The 24,670-nt window shown below is 32.0% G+C and overlaps 1 protein-coding gene, 2 non-coding genes and 1 pseudogene across 4 annotated transcripts; all 4 read right to left on the bottom strand.

The window, feature by feature from the left end:
- Positions 1 to 38: 38 nt before the first annotated feature.
- On the bottom strand, positions 39 to 5,772 carry LOC114172000 (annotated as a pseudogene).
- A 4,435-nt stretch (positions 5,773 to 10,207) lies between these two features.
- On the bottom strand, positions 10,208 to 10,311 carry LOC114172004. The gene has a single exon (XR_003601786.1). It is a non-coding gene; the product is annotated as a small nucleolar RNA Z279/snoR105/snoR108 (small nucleolar RNA).
- A 7,773-nt stretch (positions 10,312 to 18,084) lies between these two features.
- LOC114172003 lies at positions 18,085 to 18,187 on the bottom strand. The gene has a single exon (XR_003601785.1). It is a non-coding gene; the product is annotated as a small nucleolar RNA Z279/snoR105/snoR108 (small nucleolar RNA).
- A 1,401-nt stretch (positions 18,188 to 19,588) lies between these two features.
- Positions 19,589 to 20,901, bottom strand: LOC114172001 (chaperone protein DnaJ-like). 2 transcript variants are annotated; one of them, XM_028056749.1, is made up of 5 exons: positions 20,675 to 20,901; positions 20,473 to 20,579; positions 20,310 to 20,373; positions 20,081 to 20,177; positions 19,589 to 19,935 (listed from the first exon to the last, which is right to left on the bottom strand). In XM_028056749.1, exons 1-5 carry the CDS (start codon positions 20,721 to 20,723, stop codon positions 19,857 to 19,859), a joined length of 396 nt encoding a protein of 131 aa, XP_027912550.1. In that variant the 5' UTR covers positions 20,724 to 20,901; the 3' UTR covers positions 19,589 to 19,856. The 2 variants fall into 2 exon arrangements, with proteins under 2 accessions (XP_027912550.1, XP_027912551.1); XM_028056750.1 differs by having other exon boundaries at positions 20,473 to 20,570; positions 20,675 to 20,884.
- Between the last annotated feature and the right edge of the window lie 3,769 nt (positions 20,902 to 24,670).

Here is a 24,670-nt window from a genome sequence, read left to right as displayed (position 1 = left end):
ATGACCCGCTTTAATTCTATGGCATATAGTTCTAAGAATTTTAACAATAATTATAAGCTATTGGCTAGAATACATATGAACACTTCACACAAAGATCTGATGGTACAATGTACGTTTAGAAAGCTGAAGCAACATAATATTTGAAATCACACTCAAAAGACTAGTAGTAGAACATATACTCAACGTACCAAATGAAACTAACTACAGTCTCAAAAGCAAATGCAATTCCTGGCTTGGAAACAATCCCAGACACAAATAAATTAGTTTAAGTGAAGACACATCATAAGTGATATACAATACAACACATGCTCAGGAAAACATTCGGGAATGGCAGAGTGGCCTTGTGGCAGGAGCAAGATAGATCAATGGAACTATAACCTTTCTGATAGATACTTTGCCAGAGAATCAACTGGCTTAGTTGAATCAAAATTTCCAGATTTCCGATGGCGTTCCCTTATCTTTGTGCGAGCTAGGTAATCAACTGCAATCCAAGGAAAACTCAACATCACCGTGCTTCCCAAACTATCAATCTCTTGGTTCCCTGGGGATTTATCTTGCAGATCAAGGGACTTTTTGACCCAATGAGGATGATATGTCACCTGATACCAGGCCGAAGCTTTCTGCTCATACAACGAATTTTTTCTTCCTCGCTTAAATCTCCAACATCTGAACTCAATCTCTCAAAAATGTGCCTAAATTCCTTTTTCAGGGCACTGTAGGAGTGCTTCAGCCTCTCCTTAAGCTCCCCTTGCTTCCTACTGTTGTATTTTGGCATGGACCATATCTGTCCAGTGACAACTTCCTCTTCTCTTTTCACTTTATATTGACCAAGTAACCCACTCAACTGGCCGTCATATGCACATTTTTGCTCCCACGACTCAACAAGAAAATCAGCAGATCCTGGAACCTCAAGATCTTTATCATATGGTATATCGCCAGTCAGAAAGTTCAAATAGGGTGCATCAATATCTTCATCATAAGCATCTTTGATACGCCGGTAAAGTCTACCCAGAATTTTCTTCGACCTGTAAGACTGGTGATTCTCTTTCCCCATAAAATCAGGGTACAGTTTTGGTTTCAGATGATGAGGCATGGTGACAACCTTCCCGGTCTTTGGAAAATCAACAGCAGTAGCTGCTAGCTCCGCCAAGTGTATGCATTTCTCATCCAATGCACCATAGTCACTGGAATCAGCATGCACCACATGTGCGTTGCAGATAGCACCCAAATTTTCATTTACCATGTTTCTGACAAAAAATTCTATGATGTCCTGCAGTGAGAAAGACAAAAACTCTTTAAATTGCGGACTCATTTTTGCAATACATCGTCAACAAGAAAAATCACACCATATGTGATACAAGACAAACTAGAGAACAAGATGAAGAGCATATAAACATGTGCAAGAGAACACATTTGCAACATATACCTCAAACTCTATGATTTCATGTGACTGTGTGTAGAATTAGATCCAAGTCTCATTCAAATTACTAATCAAATGTGTGACATTATGAATAATTTATGCATAAAATTAACAATACTAATTTAATGTTCTCCGTGTATAGAACAAAGCATATATATATATATATATATATATATATATATATATACTGCTAGTTAATAGGGATCTTAATGCAATGACATTCAAAAAAACACGTACTCGAGTCATGACTTGACGTGTCAGAAGTTTGCTTTCTACAGCGGCATACTCCATAGGTATCCAGCTCCTCTTACTAGGTGGAATGAGATTATCATCCCATGTGACAAAATATAGATCCCCGTCAAGGTCACTTCCAGAAGCTTCATTTGTATGTGGTCTGTCACCCTTCTGAGGAAAAACAAGACAATCACATAAATGATGTAAATCGGGGGCATCAACTGCCTCCAGAACTCGTACATCACCTGGATGAAGACAAGGATTTTTGGCTATAACCACAAAACCTTTAACTACTTGCAGGTTCTTTGTCTCTGAAAACCTTGACCCATGCTTTGAGAAACAATTCTCAAGAGAAGGAGTAGACACTTGAACAAAGCACTGCCCCTGTTCAAGCACACCACACTCATCTAAGACTCCCATCAACCATCGCCCAGATGATACAAAAATCCTGGACTTTTCTCTGAGTCCCCAAAGCTGTGCAGCACGTGTAGAAGTTAACATACCTCTAAGATGAGGTTCTGTTAGGGGACTGAAGCCGCAACTTAACATTATTGCTGCAGCATTCCCATGCTCAGCACATGATTTGGTAAGAACGTCAAAAGCGATATCTGCATCCACAAGCATTTGGTTTAACTTCCAAAGCATTGCCTCCTGCATTTGCCAAAATATATCATCAGGCACACCCAGTGCTGAAAGCAATGTTATAATCTGCCTGTTAAGAAAACCAGGCTGAAACCTAGTCCAAGCACAGATCTCCAAGATAGTATGAGAAGATTGAAACTTGTCCATACTAGGCCTCAAAGAAAGTCTGATCCCATCCCCTTTAGCAGGCCAAGAAGCCACAACCCCTTTAAAACCAGCGTATCTGATCTGGTAAGCAGAGGGTATATTGTCCAATTTCAATTTTTCTGCTACTTCCCTTGCAAGATCAGGAGAGATAATACCAATTCCATCAGAGAAAACGTAATTATTCCGCTCAACATCAGGTAGCGAGAAGTTCACCTCATTTGCAACAACTTCAACTGTTGCATAGGTAGATGAGAAGCATTGTCCCATCCTAGCAGCACACTTTGCAACATTCTTCTGATTAAACTTGCCCATCCAACTCCGTATTTCATCACATCTTATCTTTCCTTCAGCAAAAAACCAAGCAGAACGATCTCTAAGTTGATTGGATGAAAAGGCTAAAAATGAATATTTTCGGCCACAAAAGGAAAATCCCTTTTCCAAGATGGTCTTTACCCTATTATATATTTTTGTCTTTTGAGGGAAAGAGTTTGATGTGATTTCCTTCACAATAGGAGCAACATAATAGTTAAGGGCATTCACATTAATTGTCTGCATGCCTTCATCCATAAAGGTGACTCTCAAGAAACAATCTGAAACTTCTCTGAATTTTCTGAGAACCCTGTTGGACAGTTCAACTTCAGGTGGTATACAATACGCTTTTGATGGAGTAATAACCAATCTTCTAACCTCAACCACATCATCCAACTTTTTAGAGATCTGATAAAGTTTTGGGTTTCTATGCAACCATTCTTGAACTAATTTTAGCCTCTTAGTTGCATCAAATACCGGGCGCTTGTAAGAACATAAATGCTTCAGGGCAGCCACATTGAGCTCCTTAGATTGATTTCTTAGCAATTCGAAAAACCCATCAGACAACCTGTGTTGATTGAATATGCCTTTATGTACGATAGCATTGACCAAAAACATTACGTCAAAAGAAATGTCCTTCTGATAATCTACATAAAAGAAAGCATCTGACATCGGCCTGCCAAAATCAGGTTCATTCAGTGCCCTTAGGGTGGTCTGTTTAGGTGGAAGCTCTTGTGTTTGCACTCTCTGAGCTTTCAGATAAAGCATGGCCTTCATCAATTTTGCACCATGCCGAGGAGGGATTGAAATTTTATAAAAATTGCATCGACCAATTGCCCCACTGGGAGTAAAATCAGTGGTTCTAATCCAAGGATCATCATCATCCAGTAAATCATATGGTACTAAATCTTCAATGTCATCCTCGGCAGTTCTGTACCAAACCCAAGGTGAAGAAGCTAGGTGTAATAAAACAACGAGATACGATGTATCATTATATCTCCTTATCTCATTAATGTCTCTAACCAGGAATCCCACCTGAAAATCACACTTTATAACTGCCTTTTTCTCTATACCCTTGAATGAGAATGCAGTATCTCTAGTGAAACAAAACCTGCACATGCCATCAAAAGGATCCACAAGAAATTTTACTCCTTTATCAGGTCCTTTCCAAGCAACAGAAAACTCCCATGGGCTAACCAATGTCCCAATTTCAACAATTACATCAGACATCTTAAAAGGAGTTTTAGTTCTCCTCCTTTTATTCAGGAAGTATGGATTTTCTGGTCCACAGCTGACCTTTAAGGATTCATTCTTTAAAAACATATCACAACTACCTGAAGCATTCAGGGCAGCAGTCACAGATTCTGAAGATGCAAAATGCACGAAGGCATGAGGCTTGACTTTCATATAGTCATCTGTTCTCGTAATCTTTGCGGTATCAGTGATATTAAATTCTGGATATGACTCTGGAGGGGTCCAAGAAGTCTTTAACCTACACCTGTAAACAAGTCCAATTTTATCCTCCAAATAATTCACCAGATCACTTGCTTTTACCTCACTGCCAAATCCACCAATGCTGATCTGAGTCACCACTGAATCGTTATCACTTGCTTCTACGTCCATGCCTCAATAGTCAGCAAATTCTAAGCCACAAAAATTTGCATGTTAGATTAACCTTTTCAAAAAATTCTATCAAGGAAAACCTTCTTCACAGACAGTCACCACATATCTTACCTCACCACTTCTACATTATTTCTATGCTCCAAAAAAATATGCACTAATAAAACTAACCTTTCAGAAACAAATTGCACCTTGAACAGACCATCACGGCCTGACTAAAATATGAGAACAAAATTTCTCACTCTAACAGTTTATAGTGCAGCAGAAGAATGAAACAATTTAACTCAAATCAAGAAGAATTTGATTAAAATTCTTTAAAATAATTACATTATTAAGATTCAGATTGACTAAAATAATTACAAATCAGAGGTTTTAATCATGTGTTTGGATGGGCTTATGGCAAATTGATTTTGAATGCAAGGTTTTAAAAAAGATTTCAAACTGAGGGGCAATGGCCACAACTTCTGACATTTTTGACATCATAAGGCCGCAGTTTTTAGTAGAATCCAGAAGAAGGAAACCACGGCAAATATCTTCAAAAAGAAAACTCATAACAAAACAGAAAATGAATATTTGAAATAAAACTCCCTAGCTCAGCTACTAAATCAATAATTGAAATAAAATTACAAGAATATAATGAGATATAAGAAAGACTTTAACAGTTACTTAACAAGAAATCTTGACAACAATGCCTTTTGGAGTACTCACTGCCGGAGATATTAATTGAAAACTAGTTAACTAGTTTGGTTTTTGGGTTTCATTTAGTTGAAAATCGTAGTTAGTCGGACTGTTAGACTATCTGTTCTATAAACAGAGTTAATTCTCTATAATTTTGAATCTTTTATCATTCTAATCAATACAATTAGTTTCTTTCTTGGTACTCCATTACTGTTCTTTGAACTATGATTAGGGGCCACATCAAATGGCTGTAACATGCATCTCCTATCATAAAATTCTGACACCCACAATTCAAAACACAATCAAATACCAAACCCAATGCCAAAAAGAAAATCTGCAGACAAAAAGAAGAAAGCAGAGCCCATTAGTGCCAAAAGCTTACCCACTAACGAAACTAAAGTCAAGACACCGTTTTTATCAAATCAAGAAACGCTGAGTATTACTGGCAATAACACCCTTTTGTTTAGAAAATGGTTGATAAATTCAGGTTCACAATGTATGCATATTTGAAAAAGAGAAGTGAACTATGAAGATAGAAAGCGATTTACCTGCCTGTGTTTGAAGGTGTGGAGGGATTGCGATTGGGCAGTGGAATTGCAGTTTGACGAGTCAAGTGTGGTCCGATTTATGTTTTCGGATACTTCCTCACGAAGTTTATATTATTTGCATACATAAAGATTCTGTGAGTCAGTGTCTTTGTTCTGTTTCTTTTCTATTCAACTGCTACATTGCGCTCTCCACCCTCCAATCAGTGTAGCCATTTTCATTTCACTCTTAGGGCTAAAAACAATTTAATCACAGTTAAAATATTTGTTAGAGATAATAGCGAATGAAAATAATTAATATATATTATTTTATGTAACTTTGTGTATTAATCGTAATAAATAATTTCAATATTTAAAATAATTTCAATAAAAAGAAATAAGATAGAGCATAATGCAGTCCAAATTGATTTTTTTTTTTTTGCTAAATTGAAATAATTGTTCTACTGCAATGAAAAGTAAATGTAAATTTTGTTTACAGAATTATGTTCGTATAATTTTGACTTAAAATAATTATGTATAATTTTAAAATCATCATCGTCAACCTTATTTTCATTGAATAAGTTATTAAGAAAGTAAGTACGATAAGGAATAAATAAGAAATAAATATATTTATTTGTGACATGAATAATTTAATGTTATACGCCTTTAGTTTTAAATATTTGTAAACTACGTTTTGCATTGTATTTATTATCTTTCTATTTTTATTTAAAAGTATCATTTCAATTATTTTTTGTTTTTATTTTTAAAACAACAACATATATTTAATGTGTGAAAATTAATGTAGAAAAGTGATATCAAATCTTTTGAATGCACAATTTAAAAGTAGTAAATATGTCTTCTTTGTTTTCAAAAGGAAAGCATGATAATAAATCTTTAAATATATATTGTCCATTTTGACTACATTTTTTTTTGGTAATATTTAATCTCATATTTTTAAAATATGTATTATTAAAATAAATAAATAGAAACTTATAAATACATATTTAATAAATAAAATATATTATATAAAAAAAGTTGTTCTTTAATTTGCATGTAATGTGTGTCTCCTGTTTATACCAACATGACATGTTATATAACCTTATATCTTCCAATTTCATTAAGTTATGTACTGAATTACTTCATTCTTTTATTGTTGACGTTTTGACATTACAATCATGAAAGATCCTTCTATAATACAATCATGAAACATCCTCCTATGATAAAATATAATGAACTTTTATTATATGCTTATTCCCTTTGATAGAAACTGGACCATTTTAATAGGATGAATTGAACAAAGTTCAAGTCAACTTCATGGCAACACACAAAAAACTTAATTGGATAGATTCTTGCATTGAGTGCAACCCAACTTTTTTGCATATCCAAACCAAACAGAAAAAAAAGCAAATATTATAAACCCTACAACAAAAGAAATAAAAACATAAAAAAAAAATTGAATTGTGCTTGTACGAGTTTTATAAACTTTTTCTAAAACTCAGGAAATATCATCTATAATTTCCAAGAGTAAATAATAATAAAAAAAAACATACGGCAATGGTTACAAAAACTAATATTTTCACAAATATCAAAGATTAATGATGTGTTCATTTATGGGTGAGTAACTATTGAGAGGAAATGAAAACGATTTATTAGCAAGTGAGATTTGAGTTTTAATAGACAGATTTGAGAGTAAAGAAAGGTGGAGATTTATAGGATACACATATTTTTCAATTTCGTTTAAAGTGAGATCATGTTTTCTTTATTATGGATGACAATATGGGTCAATCCGACCCGTTTAGGCCTATCCCACACTTGACCTACAAATTGTGGACTGGGTTGGCCCATCCCGTGTTGAAAAGTTTGGTCCGTCTCACATAAGTTCTGGCTTGCGAGTCGGTTTGTTTTTTTTCTTAATTCTTATGATATAACTTTCACTGTTTAACAAATTGAGAAACGTTAACAAGTTCACAAAATTAAACAAAGACTTTGGAAAGTTGAATGATAATTAATAATTCAACATTTCCATCATATTCATATTTGTACTTTGAAATACACAGTGTATTCTTCAAATTTTAGCATATTTAAAAATACATAACACTTCTTTTTCACTCATACAAAAATTTAGAATGTTCATGCAAAAATTCAGAAAAAAAGTAATCAATATATAAAAATGCAAGTTTTTTTTTTACCTAGAGTACGAGTTATGCAAGTCGAGGTTTTGGGTCATCATGCTTAATATTATCACTCCTATTCTTCATGTGCATGGTGTGTTGAAGCATTGCTTTTTCTTTTCTTTTGGTACATTGTTCCGTGCATTCCCCAAACCCAAGATGAGGCACACCCAATTCCCCAAACCTAAGATGCCTCACATCCAACATAAGACATAAACATAAGAGGCCGTGTCTAGAAACCATGAATTATGAATTTATGTGTTTTTTGAAGCTGCAACTTTTATGGACATCTATGTTCAATGTTGCGAATTTTATGAACATATAATGTATTTTGTTAAAATTCCAAAACAATTTTTATGTTTAAATGGAAGTGTTATAAAATTTATTGTTGTTGCTGCTATGTATCAATTATTCATGAACTAAATAGTGTTTACCGATAGATACGATAATGATACTAAATGGATGGAGTAGCTATAAATTAGCTACTTGCCTAGTGTTTATCAACAACATGGAAGAATATTATTTTGGAACTTTTATTTTAAAGATAAGGACATATTTAAATTCCATATTCAGGTTGCCATGATAGATTTTTACGAAGGAATAACAAACTTTTCCGATTTATATCAATAGATAAATCCATAACTGATAGATTTCTATAAACACAAAATTTCCATTCATTTAACCTTTTCATCATAATGCAAACAATGCAACACAATCACTACAGGATCATAATAAATAAACTTACACCTAGACTACATACATGGCCTACTTAGAACCTACTTAGGGACATACTACTTCAATCTTTTCATTCACATTCATACAACCCATTCTTTTTTCGTAGAATTCTCAGTAATATTGACAATAGGGTCACATTCAATATACCAAAAATACAAACATCCCTATCAATACTTTCACCCATTTCTTTAACACTTTAACATCTTTCTCTAAATTAAATATCTTCTTCCTTTGTCTCAAACTGGTAAAATTCATTTGGTCACTAACATCTTTAATGCACCATTTGAAGTAATTGTATCCAACAAAATTTTCACTTTCACTATATTATTCAATAGAAAACATAACATGAGGGTTAGGACAAAGGTAAAACAAACCACTATACAAAAGAAATTTTTCATTAATGTTAACTTATAGTTAAGACAACCTTAAAATTGTTTTCCCGCATTCTTTATAGTCTTTGTCGTTCTCAACAATGCAAACTCTCCATAATTACCAATGTGTGTTATCCTAAAACCCCTCGACCCAACACCACTAGAGGAAATGTTATGATTTTACATCCTTAAGGATTGCATGAACAAGATGAAAATGAAGGATACATAATCATAACTCACCTTAAATATGTGTAAACCAAAACCCTAAGATAAAGACAAACTAGAATGGATTAGTACAACTTTCACATTTTTTCTTTATAAAAAGATAGTAAGTACGTCACCTTTTCGATTTCTACTTAATAGCATGTCATTTATTTTAAATTAACAAAGATAATCAAATAAAATGTTTTTTTAAAAAAAATAGAGGACTGAATTAAACAAATAAAAAACTTGTGTCTATTAAAAAATTCAAATAAAATTAGATGACCAAATTAAATATTAAGCCTATATTAAAATTAGTTTATAATAATAAAAATAATGTCATTTTATAAATATATTGTTTTATAACTTTTCAAAACTTATTATATCTATTAAATTATTACTGAATTTTTATAAATATACGTTTCATTTCTATTTTTTTATTATTTTTATTTCTCATTTTCCCATATTTTAAACGGAATATTTTTAATAACGGAAAATATTTTTAATATACCTTCTCAAGTACTGTCTTTTGTGAAAGTTCAAGTTTTTAAGTGTCAGGAAAAAAAAAAGTTGAACAAGAGAGGAAAACCTTGATTTTATACTAGGTAGTGTGTACATAGCCCACCTTTTATTAAGTTTTTAAGAAGTCACAATTTAATTCAACACATCCAATAAAAGATTAGGGTTATCACTTAATATAAAGATATGAAGTCACCACTAACATAATATGAGTAAAGACTTCTCCCAGAAAACACGAAAATTTAAATAAAAAGATAATGAAATAACTCTAAATATAATTAAAAATGTTATTTAATATCCAAATTATGATATTAATAATAATTATTAGTATACTTTTATTTTTTTAAATTAATTTTTAAAAAGACAGAAATATTTATATAAGTGTTATTAATAATTATAAGATAAAAATATTTATAAATATTATCCATGATTGATAATATATTTAAAAAAATATTTAAATTTTAATGTTGTTAAAACTAAAATATAATTAAAAATAAAAAAATTAATAAAAAATAAATATTCTTATATTTTAATAAGACTGTTAAAATTTTACAAAACTTAAAAGATAGACAACAAATCAAACATCAGATAAAATATTTAATTAAATTTTAAAACAAACTAAAATGGCATGAATTAGGGATCAGAAAGGTCAGAACGAGAATGCCACACAGTCGTAACCAGGCTGGAGCGGGCATCCCTCTTGCATATTAAATGCAAGTATTTACCACTCATCACATCCCATTAACTGCCTGAAGGATCATACTTACAAAATACAAAACTTTAAATAATTATACATCTTAGTTTATCTCTGTTTTATAGTATTGGTCGATGTGGGACTTATCTACTTCATAACACATGCCCCTTCGACGTAATAGAAAAAGAACACATTGAATCAAAGTTATTCGGATAATAAGTATGTGTTGTGAAAAGTGTATTGAGATACAATTTTTTTTCTAATGTTAGTTTTTTTAAGTGTTCTTAAGTTTCCTAAACCATGATAACAAGTAGTGGGACTGTCTGTGAGAAGTCTATTATACTATTAGTGAAAATTTATATGAAATTTATAAAGTATTTTATAATTTTGTTTATACAAAATTATTTATTTGCAATAGAATGAGATTAATGAATTTATAATTTTATATTTATAATGAAATGAGATATATAAATTTATTTTTATAGAAGATTTAATTAAGAACTTTTAAGAGTTAAGTTATAATAATTTGAATTTAATCTTATTAAAGTAACTAAATTTAAAAATGACTATCCATATTTTCTTATCAATTTTCTAGGTCCTTAAAACATAAAATTTAGAGAGTCTACTCCATGTTTAACTCTTAATGTCTTAATATATGAATTATAAATATAAGTTTACTAAGACTAGATTCCTCTAAAAATTTATACAAAAATATGAGTTTTTAAAAAATGAGAAAAAAAAAATTGAATGAATATGATTGAAAAAAATTCGGACAAGATATTAGTTGTTTCATCATTTCTCTTGTACTTTCTTATTTCACCTTTTTAAAACATTTAATATAAAAAAAATTCACAAACATTTATAATTCAATTTATTTCTAGGTGAGAAATTTTTACATAAGAACAAGAGAAACACATATTTAGGAACAAAATTGTGAGTGCGAGCAACCACACCTTGAGATACCTTGATGTGAAAAAAAGATTAGTCAAAAAAATCATAACAAGGGCAATAATAACTCAAATGTCCTGAAAAAACAAATATCTATATACAAAACATTGATTATATATATATAGAAAAATCAATTACAACTGATTATCTATTGAGTTATGTATTATTATATTATTGAGTATCAATTAATATATAATATATGATAATCAATTATATTATATCTGTAATATAATATAACAAATAAAATGATAATAATCTATATCATTCCATAAAGAGATAAACTAGTTTGATGTAAACATTTTATTTTTCAATTTTATTTTTAATAACTAATTTTTTGAAAGAAATAATTGTCTTATTAATTTTATTTTGGTATAATTAGTCGCATAGTACCCAGTTTGGTACTGAAGTTTCTAATTGGTACCCGGTTTTAAAAAAGTCTCAATTACGTACCCAAATTAGTTTAAGTGCACCAATTGAGTCCAAACCGTTAAATCTTCCGAAACGGCGTTTAGAAAGTGGTGAGGTGGCAGTGCAGAAGCGATACGTGTCAAATAATAAGACATGAGTGGTTGAAATTATAATTGTACAGTGTCCACGTGGTATTTACATTTGAAGGAGATTTGCCCCATTTTTGTTGTCTTCTTCCTCCCGTAGTATCTGCCCTAATCCAGATCAATTTTTTCTGCATCAATATCCGCACAGTGATTTGGTTTTTTCTGCATCAATATCTGCATCAATATTCGCACAATATCTTGTGCCCTAATTTGGTTTGTTCTTCCACTCGTTTTCCAATTCCGCAATGTCTCGTAAAGAAGGTTGTGGCTGTTCTTCGTGGGGTTCACAGCAGCAAAGCGTCTCCTCCCCTGGTGGTTGGAATAGGGGTTTGGGTGAAAGACCAATGTGTTATTGTGGGGAGGTAGCTGTGTTGAGAGTTGCGAAAACTATTAGGAATGCTGGAAAAGAGTTTTGGGGCTGCCCCAACTTCAAGGTTTGTACATTGATTTTAATTTCTTTTTCATTCATTTTGCAGTGGTGGACTGTAATCAGAGGCTGTGTGTTTTTCTTTGTATTTTGTAAGCAGCGGAGTGGTGGCAATGATGTATTTAAAGGGTGCAATTACTTCAAGTGGTTGAATGAAGATAATGGAGATGAAAAAGATGCTACCATTGCTAGACAAAGGAGAAAGATATACCATATGGAAAAGTCACTTGTAATTTCTAGAAAGTGGGTTAGGTTTTTAAGTGGGATTATAATTTGTTTGGGTTTGATCAATGTAATATTGGTTTGGAAGTTGATACACATCCCATGAAGTGTTGTAAAATTCAGTTCTGTAGTGAGTAGGAAGTTATGTAATTGGTCTGTATTTTGTTGTTTGCTTTTGTAATGAACTGTTTTTAAATGGACGAGAAGTTTGAGAAAGTGGTTTGTATTATTGATTTATAATGAACCATGTAAGTAAGATAAAATGAATCATATTCAGAACAGAAAGGAATGAAGCATATAAGTAATCCAAAATGGTATTAATCATAAATGACCATGTTCTTCAAAATACATAACCCCTACACGAAAATACATAACATTGTTCTTCCAAGAAGCTGCTGCACATTAACTTAACAAACAAAATGACAATGTTCTTCAAAATACATAACCCCTAGACCAAAATAAATAACCATGTTTGGGTTAAATAGGTGCTGCAATTACAAATTAAACTTAAGAAACAAAAAAACCATGTTCTTCAAAATACACAACCCCTACACCAAAATTGTCCCAACCCCGTTCTTCCAAAAAGCTGCTGCAATGACACATTAAACTCATTGCTTCGAAATTGGACCCCTCCTATATGATATTTTTTCTCTGAATGTGGGCCTTGTTGGTGGGTCACTGACATTGCATGAAGAAATCTGAGTTGTTTGAGTTCCATGTTGTGGTTGTGATGGTAGAATAGGCGCAGTTGCAGTAATCTGTGATTGAGTCACCTGCTGTGCTTCAACTGGTTGTGTTGGTTGAGATTCAGTGGGTTGCACTGCTTGCCCTTGGTGGGATTGAGTACCTTGAGTTTCACTTGGTTCTGTGCCTCCTTGTTGTGTAGCAGATGGAGTTGGGGTTGGTTGCTGCTGAGGTGGAGGTGCTTGGGGACAATTATTTCGTTTGTGTCCAAGCTGTCTGCATATGGCACACCTTTTACGCGTTCCACCTTGTCGTACTTGTGTATCATCCTTCCTCAGCTCCCAAGACTCCAACCTGCGTTTCTTTTTGGTCTTCCAGGAAGGATTCTTTTGGTAGGAGGCAAAACATCACAGTATGATGTCATTTCCCATAGGTGAGGACCATTAACGGGGTAGATCATTGACAAATAAGTCTCTTCATAGGTTGACTTCAGAAAGTAATGTGGCAAGTAATCCTCTCCATTGAAATTTAGGAATCTCATGGCAGTCAAAGCATGACAGCAGGGGATTTCTGTTATGCTCCATTTGCGGCAGCTACATTCCCGTTTATCTATGTCTACTACAAACTTTTCCCCAGTGATGCAAGTGTGACTGACCTCAAACAGCTTTTCCCCAGACCAACTGCCAATAAACCAAAACCAAAGTGAGAGTCATGCACAAACGAAAAATGAGAAATAAACAATGAACATTTTACCTTGGTATCCAATACTTAGTTTTTTCAGTCTCCTTCTGTAGTCTGCTTTTATTTTTGGGCAAATGGGACCTTCTACTGTAGCTATCTTTTTCCTATTTGATGCCCATCTTTTCATGAGATAAATGCGTATTTCTTCCATCATGGTAATGATGGGCTTACTCCTTGCATCCACTATTGTGTTATTGAAACCCTCAGACATGTTGTTCACAACTGTATCACAGGCTGGTCTTGGTACGAACCTTGATCTCGACCAAAATCTAGTTGCAAAAGACAGAATGATAATACCATAACCAATAAGACAAAATGATAATACCATTACCAAATAGAAAATAATAACATGTTTTTTATACACTTGCCTCGGGGGAATCTGGATCAGGTGCTTAAAAGCATCTAAATTCAATTCTTTAATCTCCCTCATGACAGCCTCCCATGCTTGAGGATGTGTGCAATATGTTGCTTTCCATAATAACCGTTTCAGATTTTGCCTGGAAACTTCTTCCTGAAATTAGAATATATGTGTCTAACACAAAACCTCTGATCCACACCAGGCAACAATTCCTGCAATGCTGGCAAAAGTCCCTACAAGAAATGAAGTGGAAATGATCTCATTAGTGGATAACAGTTCAAATAAATAACTTTAAACAATGTAGCAATTAAAATATGTTACTTACTTTTTGCTGGTCAGACATAAATGTGAATGTCTGACAGAACTGAGCCCACCAAGGTCTTCTATGAGCAATTCGAGAAACCAAGTCCAAGTCTCTTTATTTTCTACTTCAACTACCGCATATGCTAATGGTAGCATCTGATCGTTGCCATCTCTGCCCACTGCAGTTAACAATTCCCCTCCATATTTTCCCTTTAAGAAACACCCATCCACTCCGATGATAGGTCTACAAGAAATGAAGCTATCCTTTGAAGCTTTAAGACAAACATACAGCCGCTTGAATATGGGATTGCCTTCATTCTCATCCACATGAACTTTAACTGTTGAACCTGGATTTGACTTTAGCAGTTCATGAGCGTAATCATACACTCGCTTATATTGTTCTCTGAATGATCCATCAATGTTAGCATATGCCATACTCTTAGCCCTAAAGGTGGTAGACCTCGACACACCAATATTCCATTTCCTCCCTATTTGTTCTTCAGATCAGTTAGCTTAATATTTGGGTTCTCTTTTAATGTCTTTTCTAGTCTCCCACTTAACCACTTAGAAGTCATTAAACAGACATTAAATTCTCTACTACATGTGTGGGTGTTTATAATCTTCCTAAGTTGCCATGTATTTTGTGCAGCCTTATAAGCACAATACGCATACCATTTACACTTACCTTTGGCACCTAGACACTTCACACATATTCTTCTTTTATCATTTCTGAATATTTTAGTTCCTCCCACTATGGAGACCATAAGTTCTTATTGCATCTGTAAATTCTTCCTTTTCAGCAAAATAGGTTCCAACTTCCCAATTGTAGTCCTCCATGCTTTTAGGCATTGAAAAAGTCCCAAAGTGACCGTAGTTGTCTCTATCCTGATCTGTTGAATCACTATGGTCACCACTATCTAATGTTTCAGACTCCCACTCATTATCAGAAATCCCTCTGGCATACACATTTTATCTTGTGACATTGTCCCAGTACTAGCACTTGCACCAGGCATTTCATGGCATCCAACACTAACCTCGTGTAGTTCATCATCCATGTCATCTCTATCAATCCTAACATCATATAATTCGTCCTCATTCATGACATCACCTTCAGACTCAGTCCAACTACTAACCTCGTACTCATCATCCTCCTCATTGCCTGTCTCTCCACCAACTTCATGCTCACCATCCTCCTCACCAACTTCTGTATTCACCTTATCAGCCAAGGCCTCCTCACCATCCCGAACACATACTTCTTCATTACCCACACCATTCTCCTTATCAGGCAACTCCTCTTCACCATCCCCAACACATACTTCTTCATTACCCACCACCATTCTCCTTATCAGGCAACTCCTCTTCACCATCCCCAACACATACTTCTTCATTACCCACACCATTCTCCTTATCAGGCAACTCCTCTTCACCATCCCCAACACATACATCTTCATTAGCCACTCCAATATCCCCATCACGTGATCATTTCAGTCTGAACAGCACTTCTTCCCAGCAACCCCACCATCCCCTCCACAGCAGGTGGTCCTCTATCATATGACAACTTGAGGTTCACAAACAAAGTGGACCACATACAGGTGCACTTGACCATTCAGGGTGGCTATGTTCACCATATGACACGCACCTCTATCATCATTGAGCAACTCCAACCTTCCTTCCAACACAGACCCCCACCCACCGAAAACCACAATTCCTTCACATTCACATAACCCATCTCCCTCAAATTGACATAATCTCAAAGAAAGACCATCTGTCAGGGTCACACAACAAGTACTACTATCTCCCACGTATTTCAGTGAACCCTCATTCACAAACCTTCCCCATGGTGAAACACTACTTCAAAATTTTCGTCGTTCATGGAACATACTATATGCCTAACTTATATCCCTGCCACATATACAAAAAAACCAAACAATAACACACAATTTACACTCAATACCACTAAACACCAACACACCGACAATAATTAAGAAACAGGGACCACACCACATGCCCAACACCGTCACCGTCACATGTAATGGCGGACAAACCAATAAAGTTATACTGACTCAAAGGCAACAAAAATAGACAACATTGAAAGTAAAATGCTTGAAATACACAGCGCCTAAACACGTAAATAACAAATCTTCACAAAAAACAACCCTAACATTAGAACCCTAATAACAAAATCAAACAAAAACACAATACTAACCTTTCGTTATCAATGGCCGACAAGTAGTTCTAAACTCTCCGCTTCAGTGTTCCAAATGCACCTTCAATTTCTCCATCAACTCGCGAACAATCGAGCACCACTTCGTCTCCCCTACCTCACCTTTCCCCAATTTCACCTTTTTTTCCAGCGTTTTGCCACTTCTTTTAACTTCTCGCCCCTAATTCTTATTTTCTTTCTTTCTTTTTTTATTTCGTTCTTTTTTTTTTCATTACAAGACATATTGAATATTCTGCCCCACATTTCCACGTCAGTCAAAATTGATCACCACGTGTTCCAAATTTAATTCAGAGACCAACCACTATCAGTCAACGTTAACCTTTCTAACGGCGTCAAGTCAATGGACTCAATTGGTGCACTTAAACTAATTTGGGTACGTAATTGAGACTTTTTTAAACCGGGGTACCAATTAGAACTTCAGTACCAAACTGGGTACTATGCGACTAATTATACCTTTTATTTTGAAGTGATTACTTTTAAAATTAATTATTTTTTATTACTTGATATTTTCTAAAAATTTAATTATTTATTTAATTTAAATAACCATCACAATAAAAAAATTACATACAAAATATAAAAAAAAAAACTTTTTTTATAAACTTTTTTTATAAAATTATTTATATTTACTTTTCATACATATAAACTAAACATGTATTTTTACAAATAGTAAATAAAAATAATTATAAATTAAATTTTTAAAATATGTAATAATAAAAATTAATTAATAAAAAATTGTAATTAGTAATTGATTAAAATTATTTTATAATAATAAAAATATTATTTTTTATTTAATAAATATATTATTTTGTAATTATTATATTATTAAAATTTTCCTAAATTTTTATAAATACACGTCTCAATTATCCAGTTTCATTTCTTTTTTTTCTCATTTTACTTTTCATTTTCACATCCTAAACGAATTATTTTTAATATATCTTTCGCAAGTGCTGTCTCTGTAAAAGAATTCAAGTTTAAGTGTCACTGAAAATAAAAATAGTTGGAAAGAGAAAACCTTTATATTGGAGGGAGTGCACATAGTCCACTTTTATTATGTTTTTAAAACGTCACAATTTATTTGAACATGTGCAATAAAAGACTATCACTTGAAAAAACAACAAAATAATGCTTGAATCCACTGGCATAACATTAGTGACGATAATAAAACATTCCTAGAAAAAATCATTACATAATTTGAAAGTAGAAGATAAATTAAATTAAAATATTAAAATAATTAAATTATATATAAATAAATAAATAAAAATAAAATAATTATAATTAACTAATATAAATAATAAAAGAATTATAATAAATTAAAAAATTTATCTAACTTCAGAAGAAATTAATAATGGCATTAAATAGGGATCAGATAGGTCAAAAAGAGAGTGCCCACTGTCGTAACCAGGCTGGGGCAGACACCCCTCTTGCATATTAAATGCAAGCATTTGCCACTCATCACATCCCGTTAACTGCCTGAAGGATCATGCTTTAGAAGGATAAAACTTTAAATAATTATAGGTCCTGGTTTAGCTCTATTACATAGTATTGGCGATGTGGGACTATTTTACTTCATACCACATGTTCCTCGGGACATGATAAGGTTGCAAAAAATCTAGTTAAAACAGGCTGAATCAAAGTTACTGTTTGATGAATTAGCATAGAATATTTGGATATGATCCATCTAATTACAGAACTACAGCATTTGGTCCATCCACAATTTATGACTTGGGCACCAAGTGAATTTTTATCAATCCTAAACATCCTATAGTATTAGTAGTAGTAAGGAAAATGTTCAAGACTTGAGATCAAAAGTTGAACTATATTATTTTAACAGTCTTCAGGTCTTCATAGTATTATACGGTTATCACTCACAACACGGTGAAGCCTAATCATATTCTCTGTGGAACATTACTGATGTTCCAACTTCAGTATTAATATTCTAATTCCAGAACCTGAAAAATAGCATTTTTTGTTTCCTTTATTTACTTTTAGTCTAATCCTCTCAACTCTACTAACATTCTTGTGCAAAACTGAACAATTGATCAATCATTAGTAGAGTTGCTGTCATGAAGTTCTGGAAGATCCTCAAAGAGGCAGATCCAGTAGTTCTGTAGAAAAATACTTGGAGAAACAATTGAAGTTTGTGTCCGAAGATTTCTCACTCCACTCTTGAGGATGCTAATGAGCTCAACCATTTCCTCGCCCTTTTTCTGATTTTATGAAATTCTGAGGGGTTTGGTGATGAATTTGTAAGCAGATATAGGGAAGATATTAAAGAAATATGATAACACTGGTGCACTACTTCGCTGTTTTTTATCCCAAACAAAGTCCCTGATGCATGTTCTAAAAAACTTGCTGAAATTGATAACATGAACACTTTCATCAGCAGAAGATTAAGTGTGGTTGGATTACTGTTTGAGCATTCAAAAGTCACTTGAAGAACATTCAGAATCACACTGACTGTTTGGCAATTTCTTTTTTTTCATTGAGTATTAAAAGTATTAAAGAGATCCAAAGTGTGATTATATTCAAAGCAATCTTTCCATGCATTGGATAAAGTTTCAGTTTCATTCAACCAAATCTAACTTTTAACGGTAAACACACACTAACTTGGAATAAATTAGGAGTTGAATTCAACTCTAAGCTAGCATCTTCTCACTGCCTCTTCTGCATCACTAGACTTTATAATAGGTTTTAAAAATTCTTCTACTTATATACTACTTATCTTATTTTTGTACTTAATATAAAACTTCCAATTCACCTTGAATTGTGTTCCCCTTGTATATTTGATGACCATCATAAAAAGAAACAAACCCAAACTTGAAAAATTGAAGCATGCCTTGTACAAGAGTATTCCCCAAGTGCTTAAAATATATAGTCCCACGTTGGATTGAGTAACTTTAAGTAATTTCAAAAGGACTAGCAGAGCTAATATGATGAGTTTTGTTTAAATGAAAGGAATCTCAGAGAGCTGTCGCAGCCACACTGTTATGTTTTTTGTTTTTAAACAACCATTGAAGTCTTCAAGTGAACTTACAAGTACCAAATATAAAATCTGCAGAGTGAAAGTGTTGAAGACATGTATATGTGTGCACAGACATATAAGTATCACAGCAATTCAAGGACTTTGTTCCTACTGATCGTAAGTGCTCAAGAAGCCACCAACAAAGCCTGCACCATTGCAATTTCCGCATAACATCTCCTTCCTTCCTCTACAAAAAACAGAAAAGATTGTAAGGTGAAAAAACAAATGTTGTTCATACACCATTCAAAATTCAAAGACAAACCATTGAAGAAGTGAAATTTTAGAATGTATGAGATAGAACACAAGCAAAATGGAATGGTTTATTTAGGTACCCGCAAAGCCAACAGGAGTCACCAGCTTTAAACTGTCCATTGAAAATATCAACAGAGTTCACCCCATTGCCTTTGCATTGAGAGCATTGAACTGCTCCTGTTAATCACACAACAAAACCAAAACTTTCAAATCATAGATACTTTTCTTTTCTTTTTCTTTTTGTCTTTTTAAGTGTACTATTTCAAATCCTTTATACATCTTCTGGTTCTAAAGTCACAAGCATCTTACCATTCCCATCACAGTCAGCACAAATCACACTATTCGGTTTGGTGTTTCGGTCTTCTTTTGCAGCCTGTGTGAATAGAAACTGACATTAGCTTATACAAACATGGGATTTGAATCTCCTCGTGTGTCATTTCTAAAGGAAACTTATTTGCAAATGAAAATGTACCTTAACAATGACAGGGCGATATTTGGTAGTGAGAGGGCCAATAAACACATAATTGACTCCAATATGCTTTGAATTTGCATGGCTTTCTATGCTAACACCTAAGGATTCTAAAGTTTGAGCACAGAAATAGCTTACTTAGAATCAAACGACGAATATAAAGATATAACACAATACAGAAATTAATATATGCAGACGGGTGAACCTGATGGTGGTGTAGCTCTTGGGGAACTTAGGCACAGGGCAGGAAACATTGGAAGATTTAGAGTATAATAAGACTGTAATTTGTTTAAGTTTGACAGCGTAATGAACAATTGAAGTGATAAGGTTAGATAATTAGGAGCTGTTGGAGACTCAGAATGAGAAAAATGGATTGAGATATTAGTGAGATATTTTTTTCTTTTCTATGGTAAGAATGGAGCTCAATTATGTTATGTCCCAACTCGTTTTGATTCTAGAATGATTATTCAGTCCTGTAGGACCCACTCACTCACTTTGAAGGCGATGTTGTATGGAGCATTAAAATTTGAAATCCACTCTGTTTTATTTTGTGTATATCAATTTTCATTTTAATACATGTAAAATAATTAAAATAGCAAAACTTTTTTTCAACTTTAATTAATAAATAAAAATATTTGAATGTAAAATTTTAAATGTTAACATAGTTGAAGTGTATATTAGAAAACGTAATTTTTAAAAATATATAATTTTCAAATATCAAGTATTTCTATACTACTTTTACATTCGGTATTTATGAATATTTATTAAAATGAAAAGGTAAATACAAAGAAAAAAATAAAATTAAATATTTCATTACATGTATGTGTGTTTGTTTGTATTTTGATTGCTATTGCCATTTAAACAAATTTAAAAAACGCAACAAACTTTCACCCCTAGTGTAACCCCATTACCTTCATATATTGTTTCACAAAAGTGCAAAATTGGTATTTAAACTGTATGTTATTTATAAAATCTCATAAATATACATTAAAATATATACAAAAACATATAAATTTGTTATTTATGACATTAATAAAACTACTTTAATATATTATATTCATAGTAAAAAAATAAATAGTTGTCAAACATGAATATTTGAATAATTCTTAATTTGTATTACTTAGTTTCAATTATTTACACGTTAAAACATGGTCACGACATGTCAAAATATTCGCATAAAGAACATACAAGTAAATTATCTAAATTCATTAGTATACAAAATAATTATTAATCTAGAATATTATTAAAGAAGTTTTTAAAAAATCTCATGAAATTGGATTTCTCTTAAACTCACATAATTAATAAAACATCCATCGATTTTTCATCACATAATATTTTCATCTACATCTATGTTCACCGCATAATATTTTCATCTACATTATATTATCAATCATTCATTTGTGTTTTAATATCAATTGGTCACTTGATCTTAACATTCACTTAATCATTGATACATGATTCCTCCTAAACCACCTTCTTATGACTTTTCAAAATTTTCATTTTTATAATTCACTATGCATTCATTTTCCAAAACACAATGAACATCAAAGGTTATAATACAAATACTAATCAATCTAAAATAATTTGTTATATATATATATATATATATATATATATATATATATATATATATATATATATATAATTGAAATTATACCTCTTTTATGTGACATTCAAACACTATTTTCAAATATATCTCATGTAAAAATAACATTATAAAAACTTAACTCAAATTAGTAAATCTCGCTGAACTCGTTGTTTTCTATAAGATTTAATATATTAAGAAATTACAAGTACCCATGTAGTATAATTTTCATCACATGTAATACTTGTCAAAATAATTCTCATTCCCAAATCAATCCATATCTATACCAAAAGGAATGAAAGGCCAAATCCGGGAGCATCCTCCTTTATTTTCCTATCTAAAAACATCATGTTGGTATGAATGCAATTTAAGGCAAGTTTTCCACTTTAGATTTTGTATTAGTCTTTCATCTCATACTGTCAATGATTTTTTTATTTATGTAATTTTAAATGGTTCCCAATGTTCCATGTCACTGTAGTTCTCTAAGGCATTTTCTTTCTAACACTTAACATTCAGAAGTTTTGACGAACGCCATATCAAAATTTAAAAGTCTAATAATGTATAGAGGTGGCAATTTGGCCCAGCCCACAGGATTGGGTCCTGGGCCATGTGGACTAGGGCCAAAAAAGCCCACATTGAAAAAAAAACCCCTATCAAAGAAGTCCACAGGGCTAAAAACTTTACAAAAGCCCTGTGGGCTTGGGCCAACCCATGGGCTTTCATCTTTCACATGAAAAATATATTATTTTTTAAAATATATTACTATCTGTGGGACAGACCAAACAAACCGGACAAACACGACAACCATAATAGGTCGAACAACTCGAACCTGCATGACGACCTCGACAAGAACAACGACTTGAACGGGCCCGGTGATCCCAAAAGGCCCAACGACCCGAACGGGCCCGACGACCCGGACGAGCCCGACGACCAGGACAAACCCGACGACTAGGAAAAACCCGACAATACGGACGGGCAAAACGACATGAATAGGTTTTCTTAAATTTTATTTTCTTCAACTTTTTGAATTCTTTTTTAAAATTTTATCAACTTCTTGATCCTTTTCAAATCTTTAATTATATTCTTGAAATAGTTTTTGCAAAATTTTACTCATCATATTGAGTTCTTCTCTTAAAATTTTGAAAATCTTTTTCTTGAAATCTATGTTATCATTTTTCCTAATTTTTTTAAACTTTTCAATTTCATTAACTTCTTGAATTACTTATTTTTACACTTTCTTTACTTAGCTTTCTTTTCTTCAATTTTATTTTCTTAAACTTTTTCAATTCTCTTTAAAGTTTTTATCAACTTCTTGATTCTTTTCAAATCTTTAATTATGTTCTTGAAATGGTTTTTGCAAAATTTTACTCATCATATTGAGTTCTTCTCTTAAAGTTTTTAAAATCTTTTTCTTGAAATCTATTTTCTGACTTTTTCTAATTTTTTTAAACTCTTAATTTTCATTAACTTCTTGAATTACTTATTTTTACACTTTCTTTACTTAGTTTTCTTTTCTTGAATTTTATTTTCTTAAACTTATTCAATTCTTTTTAAAGTTTTTAGCAACTTCTTGAGCCTTTTCAAATCTTTAATTAAATTCTTGAAAATGATTTTTGCAAAATTTTACTCATCATATTGGGTTTTTCTCTTAAATTTTTTAAAATCTTTTTCTTGAAATCTATTTTCTCACTTTTCCTAATTTTTTAACCTCTTCATTTTCATTAACTTCTTAAATTACTTATTTTTACACTTTCTTTACTTAATTTTCTTTTCTTCAATTTCATTTTCTTAAACTTTTTGAATTTTTTTTAAAGTTTTTATCAACTTCTTGATACTTTTCAAATCTTTAATTATGTTCTTGAAATGGTTTTTGCAAAATTTATCTCATCATATTGAGTTCTTCTCTTAAAGTTTTTAAAAAATTTATTGAAATCTATTTTCTCACTTTTCCACATTTTTTTAAACTCTTAATTTTCATTAACTTCTTGAATTACTTATTTTTACACTTTCTTTACTTAGTTTTATTTTCTTCAATTTTATTTTCTTCAATTTCATTTTGTTAAACTTTTTGAATTTTTTTTTTTAGTTTTTATCAACTTCTTCATACTTTTCAAATCTTTAATTATGTTCTTGAAATGGTTTTAGCAAAATTTTACTCATCATCTTGAGTTCTTCTCTTAAAGTTTTTTAAATCTTTTTCTTGAAATCTATTTTCTCACTTTTCCTAATTTTTTTAAACTATTAATTTTCATTAACTTCTTGAAATACTTATTTTTACACTTTCTTTAATTAGTTTTCTTTTCTTGAATTTTATTTTCTTAAACTTTTTAAATTCCTTTTAAAAATTTTATCAACTTCTTGAGCCTTTTCAAATATTTAATTAAATTCTTGAAATGATTTTTGCAAAATTTTACTCATCATATTGAGTTTTTCTCTTAAAGTTTTTAAAATATTTTTATTCAAATCTATATTCTCACTTTTCCTAATTTTTTAACCTCTCCATTTTCATTAACTTCTTAAATTACTTATTTTTACACTTTCTTTACTTAATTTTCTTTTCTTCAATTTCATTTTCTTAAACTTTTTGAATTTTTTTTAAGTTTTTATCAACTTCTT

Source organism: Vigna unguiculata, unplaced genomic scaffold (genome assembly GCF_004118075.2).
Source record: "Vigna unguiculata cultivar IT97K-499-35 unplaced genomic scaffold, ASM411807v1 contig_465, whole genome shotgun sequence".
NCBI classification, from domain to species: Eukaryota; Viridiplantae; Streptophyta; class Magnoliopsida; order Fabales; family Fabaceae; genus Vigna; species Vigna unguiculata.
This window is presented reverse-complemented; position numbering and strand designations above follow the sequence as displayed.

Coding starts and splice junctions, on each gene's coding strand:
- LOC114172001 (XM_028056749.1), bottom strand. CDS start 20,723: ATGTTTCCTGCCCTGTGCCTAAGTTCCCCAAGAGCTACACCACCATCA. Junction 20,374..20,472: donor ATCGCCCTGTCATTGTTAAG/GTACATTTTCAT, acceptor CTATTCACACAG/GCTGCAAAAGAAGACCGAAA. Junction 20,178..20,309: donor TGCTGACTGTGATGGGAATG/GTAAGATGCTTG, acceptor TGTGATTAACAG/GAGCAGTTCAATGCTCTCAA.